Genomic DNA, 12041 nt, shown 5'->3' on the forward strand with positions numbered 1-12041 from the left:
AGGGAGAGCCCAGGTTCTGCATGAAACGGCGCCCCCTGGTGGGCAGGACTCACAGTTGTGCTCAGTCTAAGGAAACTCAGGCTGCTCCCTGCTGGGTGCTAGTCCCCCTGGGGACCTGACTGGCCACTCCTTACCTCGCAATCCATGTGAGAGGTCCGACATCTGGGAAATTAGAACCCACAAAGGACATAAGTGAGACTAATGGGATCTTAAATAGTTGAATTAATAATCCATGAGCAAATGCCAAAGTTATGAGCCATCCCACACCCGGTAAAGAAGCCCCACAAACTCCCACTTCTGCCGATGACCGTACAGCTTGTGTGAGACCCACACGTCCCCCAAGAACAAGCAGAGCATCTACAGGAAATGGGAAGTGAGCTGCCTGACGGAGCTGGTGCGCCCCAAGGCAGCATGGACTTGAGGGTCAAGATTCTAGGCAAAGGGCAGCGACAGAGACGGGGGCGCCACTCGGCACCTTTCCTCTTTAGGCACCTCCAGGTCCCAGGAAGACGAGGTGCAGGATGTTGAGAAGCCAAACAGCGGGAGGCGAGAAAAGCCACTTCGAAGGCAGCGGTAACAGTGGCGGTGTCCACTGAGCGGGTTTACAGTCACACGTGTGATGAGTTAAAAGTGTAGGGAGATCAGCCCTGACACCTGATTAGCCATCTCCTACTGGCGGCTCCTTGAAGATCCATGGACTCTACAGCCTTTGGCGTTTGCTCTTGACCGTGTCTTAGAACAGACCTGCTTCCTCTGCAGCAGGTGCAGCCAAGCTTTTCAGCCCCACATTTCCTCATGGAACAGCTGCGCTGGGCCTGGCCCCTGTGGCTCCGTTGGCTGCAGCATCGTCCTCTCCGTCTCTACAGGTGCCCAAGGGAACTTCACAATTGAGTTCCAAGCCGCTCAGACAAGACTATCACCTGGTGTCTGGGTCGTTGGCAAACCTTTTAGAGGTCAGGGCTGGGTTCCCTTCTCATGCCTGCTCTTCTCTCTCTGCAAACAGTACCCTGCTCCCATTTAGTCAGTATAAGAGTGAGTTGAGATATTTTACATTCTATTTTTCATTAAGTTTTGAGATCCTCTAACTACATCTCAGTTTGGATGATCCCCATTGTAAGGGCTCTGCAGCCACATGAGAACACAGCTCCCTCCGCCCGGTTTCTGGTCTTGCCACAGTCGCCCCTCTCCCAGGCGGCACATCCATCCCCCTGTGGGCTTGTCTCCCCCACAGACCACACTCTGCAGTTCCTCACAGACCTGTCGAGTCCGCCAGAAGCCGGACCATGAGCATCCTCCATCCATCCATCACCGTAGTCAGGTCCCTCCGAGAAGCCCTCCACAGTCACCTCCCGGACAACGTCCACCAGCTCATCTCAGGCGAAACGTGCATCTCGCTCACCAGCGTGTCCGACTGGGAAAACATCCTGGTGTCCGAGTTTCAGTCCAAAGACGACGTTGTGGACGTAAGCGGTGGGCCTGTCTGGGTGCTGTCAGTGAGGGGCTGTTTCATTCTGGGAGTCACACGGAGAGGCTGGCGCAGGCCACCTGCCCGGTTTCTTACACGGACAAGCACCTGGCCAGCCAGGACACTGTCTGCTGCCCGCACCCTGTGACGTACATGCTGTGCCCCCGTGGTCTGGGCCACAGCCTGGGAAACCCTGGGCGTTCCAGCACAGGTTCCGTGTTAAAGGATGGCTCCCCATCCTGTAGGCTTGGCTTTGTCCACCTCCTCAGGGCCCTGTCCCTCGGTGTCCCTCCTGCACGGGATGCGTGTTCCTGCAGGAGAACAGCTTGAGGGAAGCAGCGAAAGGCGGAGCCTCTTCCTCGGGGCCCAGCCCAGAGGAGGTTGTTTGCAAGGTCACAATACAGTGCATTTGCCCGATGCCTTCATGGGGGTTCAATAGACACTTCTCTTCACACACGTCTGCAGAGCAGAGCGGCCTGGCCCATAGAGCCAGCTGCATCTCAGCAGCCAGAACCATCTTTCATTGAACCTTGTTTCTGGAAGTTTCTATTCAGCCAGCACCTGTTCCTCCCACAGGCGTTCCTTCTGTGAGTCATTGTTGTGTGCTGCTTAATGCTCTCCAGCTGGTGCTACTCCAGTGTGGTCCCTGGACCCGCGTGAGCATCACCTGGGAGCCTGTGAGACTTGCAGTCTGAGGCCCCTCCTCCAAGCTGCTGCCTTGGAATCCCAGGCCGGGGTCCAGGGCCAGCGGGTCAAGCAGCTTGAGTCTGATCCAGTCCTTCCCAGTCAGTCATCATGTCCACAGCTCCAGGTCTAGTCTGCGATGGCCATTGCGACTCTCGTGGGCAGCAGGGACATATACTTGGGGCTGAAATACACTTGTGTGGGTTGGTTCATCGTTCATTCAACCCATTAAATAAAGTGCCTACTGTGTGCAAAGAGCACATGCAGACCAGCTGCTCTTCTCACTCACAGAGAGAAGGCTCAGGGGGGGGCAGGGGAAGGAAGGGCCTACTGCTTTGCCTGAGGTTTCACTTCCTTTTATCTTCACAGGCCTTGATCTGCACCTCCTTCATCCCTTACTTCTGTGGCTTAATCCCTGCGACCTTCAGAGGCGTGGTAAGTCTGCTTTTATACTGTGTTTGCACAGCTCCTGCCTGCACAATGCTGGGTGCAGGCATCCGAACACAGGGCCTTCTGTGGCTCAGCCTTGAGACAGTGATTCCGTAGCTGCTGCATCTCCACCCCACCCGCCCCCAGCCCAACCAGCCTCACCAAGAACCCACTATCTGGCTTTCTGGAAGGTGAGCTGGTTCATGTCATCTTCACCTGAGCACGGAGGACAGGTGCCCCGTGGCCTAGTTACAGAATACGACTCTTAAGACTCAGCCACTCCCTTAAGCCGAGCTTCGCTCTCAGGGTGGAGCGATTCAGTCCTCTCTGGATCTGACTGTCCTTCCAGCCCGTGGCTTGGGGCAGAGCTGCCGACAGAGCTATGGTTCAGTTCCATCAACAAATACTCTCTGTAGACACATGCGGCTGATGGCGAGCCCTGCCCGGCAGAGTCCGAGTGGAGTATGTGCTCTGCAGGCTCTGGGCCACGTGCTGGGCTGTGCAGCACCAGGGGCAGCTCCTTCCTGGGCAGCCATTATCCACTGGAGCTGATTGATCCCCACCCGGGACATCTGTCCTGTCTGTGGACAGTTGAGGGTGTCACAATGGGGCAGGGCTCCTAGCATTGGTTTGAGAGGTGCAGACTGTCCAGCTTGTACCAAACCTGCCTGCACAGCCGAAAGTGTTGAAAGAGGCTCCCCAAACCTGGTCCTCCCCTGGGTCAGCTGTGGTTCTGAGAATTCCCTGCCCAGAGCCTCTGACAGAATGTGTTTTCTCTCTCCCTCACAAGCGGTACGTGGATGGAGTATTTACTAACAGCGTACCCTGCTTTGATGACAAGACGACCATCACTGAGTCCCCGTTCCTTGAGGAGCATGACATCTATCCTAAGGTCAAGTCCACGAACTTCCTGTATATGGACGTGTCGAAGATCAGTCTCCGCTTCTGCTTAGAGAACGTCCGGCTGATAAGGCAGATGGTGTTCCCCCCGGATGTCAAGGTGAGTGGGGCTGTTTGTTCAGCTCTGTGCTCCTGGGGACCCACTAGTGTGGTTCACTACACAGACAAACCAAAGCAGACCCCTCAGTGAATAGGTGCCCCACTCTAATTTTGAGAATCATCTGGGGACGTTTAAACTGTGCTGCCCAAAGCGTAGCAGATCTACCTAATACACGGTCACAAACCCAAGCAGGCACCCAAAATGGAGAGATGAAAAAACAACCCCCAATGAAAGAACAAGAGAATTCTCCAATAGCAGAGATAAATGAAATGGAGATAAGAAATTCATTTGATATAGAGTTCAGAATAATGATGGTAAAGATGTTCAACAGCATGAGAAAAGATATAGTAAATATGAAAAAAGAACAGTCGGAAATAAAGATTGACATAGCACTAATAAAGAACACATTGGAAGGAATACACAGCAGATTAGGGGAAGCTTAGGATGATATCAGTGAATTAGACGATGGTAGAAAAAAATCACTCAATCAGAGAACCAAAAAGAAAAACAATTTAAAATTAGAGGACAGTTTAAGGGAGCTGTGGGACAATGTGAAACGTAACAATGTTCGCATAACGGTTGTGCCAGAAGGGGAAGAAAGTGAGAAAGGGATTGAAAACATTTTTGAAGAAATAATGGCAGAAAACTTCCCTAACCTGGTGAAGGAAAAAGTCGCACAAGTTCAGGAGGCACAGATAGTCCCAAGCAAGAACCCAAAAAAGCCCTGGACTGGACACATCATAATTAAAATGCCAAAAATTAAAGAGAAAGAATCTTAAAGGCAGCAAGAGAAAAGCAATTTGTTACCCACAAAGTAGCTCCCATAAGGCTGTCAACTGATTCCTCATCAAAAACTCTACAGGCCAGAAGGGAATGGCAGAAGTATTCATGGTAAAGAAAAGCATGAATCTGAAACCAAGATTACTATATCCAGCAAGGCTATCATTCAGAATAGATGGTGAAATAAACAGCTTCCCAGACCAAAAAAAAAAAAAAAAGGCTAAGACAGTTTATCACTACCAAGCCAGCATTGCAAAAAATGCTAAAGGGACTGCTGTAATGAGAAGAAATAGAGAAACCTAGGCATACAGGATTAAAGTGCCAATAAATAAGCACCTATCAATAATAACCTTAAATGTAAATGTATTAAATGCTCCAATCAAAAGATATAGGGTAGCTGAATGGATATAAAAGATAACCCAACTACATGCTGTCTACAAGGGACCCACCCCAGAACAAAAGACTCACATAAGATGAGAATGAAGGAATGGGAAAAATTTTCCATGGAAATGTAAACAAACAAAAAAAAAGCTGGGGTGGCAATACTCATATCTGACAAAATAGACTTCAAAATGTAAGCCTGAGAAGAGACAACAAAGGTCACGACATAATACTAAGGGATCAATCCAACAAGAGGAAATAACCCTGGTAAACATATATGCACCCAATATAGGAGCACTTAAATATATTTAAAAAAAAACTTCTAAAGAACTTTAAGGGAGAGATCGAGAGCAATACAGTTACAGTAGGGGACTTTAACACCCTGCTGACTTCACTGGATAGATCATCCAGACAGAAAATTAAGAAGGAACCAGTGACTCCAAAGACACACTGGATCAGATGGATTTAATTGAGATTTATGGAACATTCCACCCCAAAGCTGCAGGATACACATTCTTCTCGAGTGCACATGGGTCATTCTCAAAGACAGACCACATGTTAGGGCACAAAACAAGTCTCTACAAGCGTCTTCTCAGATCACAGTGTTAGGAAAGTAGAAATCAACTACTGTCAAAACAGCCCCAAACATTCGCACACACAGAGGCCATGCCTGGCCCGTGGAGGCAGCTCAGAGTTTGAAGGGGCCTTCGGTTTAAGTGAGTGAGGCTTAGTGACCCTGCCCGGTAGTTCACTCGCTTCCTTCGCTTACAGGTGCTTGCAGAGTTATTCCTACGAGGGTATTTAGACGTAGTCAGGTTCTTGGAAGAAAACGGTATGTGTGGGCTGGGGGGCAGATGAGCACTTTTCTTTTTTTTTTAAATATGGTTTTCTTGATTTCAGAGAGAGGAAGGGAGAGGGAGAGAGAGATAGAAACATCAATGATGAGAGAGAATCATTGATCGGCTGCCTCCTGTATGCCCCCTGCTGGGCATTGAGCCTGCAATTTGGGCACGTGTCCTGAAAAGGAATAGAACCGTGCTCTCCTGGTTCATGGGTTGGTGCTTACCACTGAGCAACACTGGCCAGGCCAGATGTGCCCTTTTCCTCAGCTGTTTGTTAGCAGGCTTGGTGAGCCCCAGATGATGTGACATCACGTGGTGCTCCCCCCTTCACCATCTGTCGGGCTCAGTGCTCCAATGAGCTCCGCTACATAGGAACCCTCTCCCCCATTTTACAGGTGGGGAAATGGAGGTTTGGAGAGGCGAGCCAGGGACCACACTCCGCCCACTGAGGGCAGAGCTGGGATTGGAACCCGGGATGTCCCTGCTCCAGGGCGCTCCCCCGGCACAGTGTCCCCTGTTAGTTCACAAGGGCTTTCAATGGCCCAATGGTCTGGGCCCAGGGAAGCACTCAGAGGCTTTGGGGAGGCCACCCCCTCCCTGGGCCTGTTCCCGCCTCTGTATTGAGGGAAGCTGGGATACAAGTACGTCCAGGTGATTCTCGGTCATTGTAAAGACTGGCACGCGGTGCCGGGTTGGGTTCAAATATGTGAGCAGGTCCTCAGGCAGCTGGTCCCTGGGGTCCTGCAGGGGAGTCGTGGGCAATGGGGGGCAGGTGATGTCCTCTGGGAACAGATCTGTACCTAGGGCAGGTGATGTCCCAGAGGGTGAGCAGCGTGTCTAAGGGAGGCCCCGGGAAAGATCGAGAGAGAAGCATAAAGGGGAGGGTAATCTAGGAGCACCGAGGGGTGTCCCGGGGCAGCCCCTGGTCTTTGTAACCTGAGGATGGAGGCAACAGGTGAGCCAGGGCAAACCGGAGCCTCTAAAACTACAGTCCCTCCCCCAACCCACCCAGACCGCCTCCACCCTGTGCGCCAATTCCGAGGGAGCTGGGAGCCCCTGTGGTGTTGGCTACTGCACCCCAACTCCTGGGGCAGCACCCCCCCCCCCCACACACACACACACACACACACACTCTCCCGTGCCTAATACTGCTTTCAGGGTTGTGTGGTAGAAGAGGACCATGATTGATGTCAGGCCTGGGTTCAAATCCCACTCTGCCCCAGACGGGCTGTGTGGCCGTGGGTGAGTCTCTTAACCTCTCTGTGCTTCCCATTCCTCAGCTGAAAAGGGGAGACGCTGATAATAGTAGCAGTTGCATGGCTGCTGCCAGGCCTGGCTGGGGCGTTCCTATCAGAGCCGGGGGCATGGGCTCCACCAGCGGTGCCACAGTCAGTGCACATTAGCTGCAGGCACCTTTCCCTCCCAGGCCACAGTGGCTGTGCGGCCCACAGTGAGTGCGTGACGGAGCCAGGAGTTCGGCTCCTTTCACTGTGGCTTCAGACCCCATGCCGCCTCCTCCCTGTGAAGACCGTTGCCCTCGTCCGTCCCGCCTGCTACTGAGCTGATCCCAGGCCTGCAGTGTCCAGTGGCTGCTGGCCTCCTGTCATGGGTGGGTGGGTGTGTGAGTCATGCCCCCTGTCTCCGTGCCCCATGTAGGCATCTGTGACAGGCCCCGTCTGAGCCCGAGTGTGCCCTTGGCAGCGCCCGAGTTCCTTCCATTCTCCTGGGAAACCCCGAGCCCCGAGGCTTCCCCGGGGGCGGCTGCCTGGCAGGGGAGGCCCGAGGTGGCCAAGCTGCTGGCCCACCTGCGTGTCAGCCTCCGGCCCTGGGACGAGAGCATCCTGGAGACCCTGTCGCCCAAGCTCATTGCGGGTGAGACGCCTCTGGCAGGACGGCAGGGTGCTGCTCTCTGTTGCTGAGGCTAAGAGGGCTTCTCTCCTGGGTTGGGGAGGAGGGTGATGCTGCCACGGGGAGGAGAAGAGGCCCCACCTCCTGGCACCATCTCCCCACCCGGGCGCCTTGCTCAGCCTCCCTTCCCCGTGTGCATGGCCAGAAAAAGCCACACTCCCAGTGAGCCTGTTGGGAGTTACGCGGGCATGCACCCAGTTCCTGGGTCCGGGCGCACCAGATTTGGGGGCCCCGAGGGTGGGCCCCTTCTTCCAGAACACCATTCCTGCCAGGGCCTCGTCTCCACGCCTTCTTTCTGGAGGAGCCTGTCTGCCTCCCCTTCCCCGAACTCACAGCTCTGAACTTGTCATTGAAGGACGGTAGTGCATTTGATCATGTCGTCAGACACCAGATGGACCAGGAGCGCACACCAGATGCATTCGGGCACTGGGAGAAATTCAAAGATAAACACAATGCTGGTGCCCAGGTTGCTACGATTTGAGGGTCCTGAGGCCACAACGAAGGGGAAACAGAAGCCAGGGCTCCAGGCAGAAGAGGGCGTGTTGGGAAAGCTCGTAAGGCGGGTGGGGTTGGGGGTCGGTGTCTCCTTCAGGGAGAGCTGCCAGTGGGACAGAGTTGTTCCCAGGCCTGTGGCTGTCCCAGGGCTGTTCTGGCCGCACTCCCTGTTCCATGGCATGGGCCCGGCTTCTGATTCTCTGGCAGCAGGATTTGTGTGTTTCACTGGAATTGCAGGCAGCACCTGGGTGAGGTTACACTGAGGGGAACGCCCCTCCCCCCAGTGGTATCTTTCAGGCCTGAGTGAGGCACTTAGACCCCGAGGTGGCTGCTTGAGCAAGATTTGCAGCTTCCTACCGGTGAAGGTCATATGTTATGTGATGCTGCCCTATACGCTGCCCGTGGAGTCCCCACTTGTTGTGGCCCAGAGGTGAGCCTTGTGGGCGGCTTCGTCTGCGCTGGGATCCTGGGCATGTGCATTACTCGCTTTCTTCAGATGGACTTGGCTTCTCCTTTCTTGTTAGTGAGTTAAGCCAGCATGTCCTTCCGTCCATCTTCTAAAGTCCAACCCGTCCTTCAAAATCCAGCTCCTGGTCCCTCCCGCCCCAACGAATGAGCCGCCTGTTCCCACGCCACCTGCCCTGCGTGGAGGCCCAGGCGTGGGGTCCTTTAGTGTCCACGGCCGCGGAGTCTGTGAAGACCGTGGTCAGGCTTCCTCTGCTGGACTCACACATGGCCAAGGGCAGTTGGGCTCGTGGAGCAGGTGGTGTCTCCACTCCAAGCTTCAGGCATCTTGAATCTGGGAAAACCAGGCTTCTCCTTTAATTGCCATGTTAATCCCTCGAGCTTTCCTGAATCAAAAGTGGCCTAACTTTGGTCCCTGGCCACTTTTACTCAGTGGTTACAGTGAAGGGTCCAGGGTTCCATTCCAGTTAAGGGCACATATCTCAGTTGCAGGATCCCCAGTGCATTGATTGTTCTCAGTTTTTCAGTCTCTCCCCCTCCCTGCCACACTCCGAAAATCAGTGGAAAGAATAGCCTCACATGAGGAGTAACACGCACACAGATAGTGTTTCACATAACCTTTGTGTCACACATGGTTGAGGACACTTCACAGAAAACATAGTTTTCCTACTGTGAATGTTGACCAACGAGTTCACATAACACTGGCTAGTGAAACAGAAAGGCCAAATTTAGACTTTTTTTTTTAAATCAATACATTAATCAAAGAAGCAGCAATTCTAACACCAAAAGAGCTAAATAAAAACAGAGACTTTCATTCTGTACCCCTAGCACCTACAGCAGCACCAGGCACATAGCAGCCCGTTGGCCAATTTCACTTGAATGAATGAATGAACGAATGAGTGAATGAATGAATGAGTGAATGAATGCTTGCTTTGTTTAAGATGCTACAAGGGATGCAAGCCATGTAAGATGCAATTCCTACTGCAACATCTAGAACCTTACACTCCAAAAGGATAAAAAAAAAAAAAAAATGCAAACACAGCTAAACTGGGCACCAGAGGGAAAAGGTCAAGGAAGTGAGTAGCCATCCAGGTGCGGGAGCGAAAGAGAAGGTCTATGTAGGAAGTGACCTGAGCTGAGTTCCCAAAGACAGGAACGCCTGACAGCTGGTGACGGCTGTGCGGTGGGCGACGGAGGGCCGGAGTCCTGGCCTCAGGACTAGGACTTCACGGACCTTTCGTTCCAGTGGAACACCTGCTCTTCTGACTCCCTCGGACACCATTGCACGCAGCTTGCTCCTCCGTCATTAAAGAATTTGTATTTTCTCTTGAGTAGGAAAGGAAATAGTTGATACACGTTGCTGAAATATAAAAATAGAGAGACATTTAAGGAGGTAAAGATACAGTCCTGCTCAGTGGAGTTTACATTTGGGATGCCTTCCTTTTTTTCTGTTTTTTGTGGACATGAGTTTATACATGTTAATGTATATACTTATCTGTGGGTTGTTGCCATATATTATATGTTTTGTATAGATTTGTGTTCTCCCTGTTTTCATAAAAGTTTGTATGTTTTTTTAAAATTCTCACACGAGGATTTTTTCCCCCCATTGATCTTTTTTAGAGAGTGGAAGGTGGGGAGGGGGAGAGGGGAAGAGAGAGAGGAATGTCAGCGTGAGAGAGATATATCAGTGGCTGCCTCCAGTTCCCATCCCAACCTGGGATCGAACCTGCAGCCCTTCGGTGTGTGAGCCAACGCTCTAACCATTGACCAAACCGGCCAGCACTAAAAAAGTTTTAAAGAAATTATAGTGTATACACCATTCCCCAAGTCAGGAGAAGTTTTTCATAAGCAGCATTGTAATGCTGCTTTACTTGCACACGAACGACGCTGTGAAGAATGTGATTTTGTAACTAACTTTTGTTCACTTTGTTTTCTGAGAGGAGATTCCTAAATGTGGAAATACGTCTCCACGGCCTAGGAACGTTTTCCGGCTGATGAGGCAGAGCCGGCCTTTCAAAAGCTGGTGCTAGCGGCTGCGCTCCGGCCAGCAGGGGGTGCCATTGTCCTGGCTGCTCGGAAAGGCTCCGCCTGTTCTCCAGGGCCAGAAGCTCCTTCAGCCTTGCATGAGCTTAACCTAGCCTTTTGACTGGCTGTTTGGAAGCATAAAAGCTTTCAATTTCTGGACTCTGGGACCTAACATTTCACCTCCACATGGCACAGAAAATAATGCACAGAAATACATTTAGAAGTGTTGGGAGATTCATGTGCAAGGGTGCCCATTGTAGCCTTGTTGAGGATAGCAAAAGTTCTAGAACTGCCAGGAGGGGGCTATTACATGCCCGCACAGCCATGTGAAGAAGACGCAGAAGTATGAAAGGAATGGGATTAGCTGTCAATGAAATCCACCGTTGCTGCGCACCTGCCCAGGGCTGGAGTGTTCTCCTCGTGCCCGCACCAGGTTCACCCCCTGCCTTCGACAGATGCACGGTGCCCTGTAGCAGTCTCACCGCCCACACGCCCACCGCGCTCCCTGCTCAGCCCTCCACCTGCCCAGCCCCTCCAACCGCTGAGCTTGTTACTGTCTCTGTCGTTTTGCCTTTTCCAGAAAGTCAAGTAGTTGGAATCGTACAGTGTGAAGCCTTTGAAGACTGCCTCTAAGTAGCATTTACTGTTCCTCTGAGTCTTTTTATAGCTGGATTGCTCAGATGTTTTTATCATCAAATAAGGTGCCATAAATAATTTTATAAATAATGTTCCAGAGAAACCAAGATAGCGGCATAGGTAAACACCAGAGATTGCTGCCTCGCACAACCACTTCAAAAATACAACTAAAAGACGGAACGGACATCATCCAGAACCACAGGAAGGCTGCTGAGTGGAAATTCTACAACTAGAAGGAAAGAGAAAAGCATACCAAGACTCAGAGGAGGTGCGGTGCGGAAATAAAATACAAAGGTGCATGAGGAGAGGGCTGGCGGCTGAGGTCATGATTGTCTTTTTCAATCGGGAGGGAGTCTCAGGCTCTGAGCTCCAGTTCCAGGTGAGTCTCTGGGGACCCAGACTCATATGGGAGAAATGGGACTGTCTGGCATTGGCCGCTTTCTCTCAGAGGCACTCGCGGCTATTGCCGAGGCCTCTGAGGACAGGACTGAGAGCAGCCATACTGCTTGCTCTGCCACCCAGTTGATCCCCCGGGGCTCCACCCCGCCCAAGCTGTGCAAGGAGGCTTTTGCATATGAAAGGCCCGGCCCTTTGTAATCTGAAAATTACTTAACAAACTGCAGCTGCCCAAGGCCCCAGGGCAACTTGCAATCCTTTACAGCTGGCTTCTGCAGGGTAGCCTCAGGCAGAGGCTAAATTAGCACCTCCTTAGATCCATGAGCCAGTGTACCCAGTGGTCAGAGTGGGACCATCCATTTATAACTCCGCAGATCCATAAGGAACACATTCAGGGGGCAGACTCAGTGAGCAACAAAGCCCCACTGAAGCAAGTCTTGCCCCAGAAGGGTGTCTTCAGCACAGAAGTTCTCCCACTGTCGACACAGCTGATTCTCACAGCCAATTGGCCTGGAGGTCAATCCCTCCCAGTGTT

The 12041-nt window shown here is 52.1% G+C and overlaps 1 protein-coding gene across 1 annotated transcript; it reads left to right on the plus strand.

Moving 5' to 3' along the window:
* The first annotated feature begins 411 nt into the window (after positions 1 to 411).
* On the plus strand, positions 412 to 8493 carry LOC118648938 (1-acylglycerol-3-phosphate O-acyltransferase PNPLA3-like). Its single transcript, XM_036295540.1, has 7 exons — positions 412 to 514; positions 1177 to 1463; positions 2519 to 2584; positions 3369 to 3578; positions 5511 to 5571; positions 7238 to 7453; positions 8282 to 8493. Exons 1-7 carry the CDS (start codon positions 412 to 414, stop codon positions 8416 to 8418), a joined length of 1080 nt encoding a protein of 359 aa, XP_036151433.1. The 3' UTR covers positions 8419 to 8493.
* The last annotated feature ends 3548 nt before the right edge of the window (positions 8494 to 12041 follow it).

Source organism: Myotis myotis, unplaced genomic scaffold, assembly GCF_014108235.1.
Source record: "Myotis myotis isolate mMyoMyo1 unplaced genomic scaffold, mMyoMyo1.p scaffold_m19_p_27, whole genome shotgun sequence".
In the NCBI taxonomy this organism is placed as follows: Eukaryota; Metazoa; Chordata; class Mammalia; order Chiroptera; family Vespertilionidae; genus Myotis; species Myotis myotis.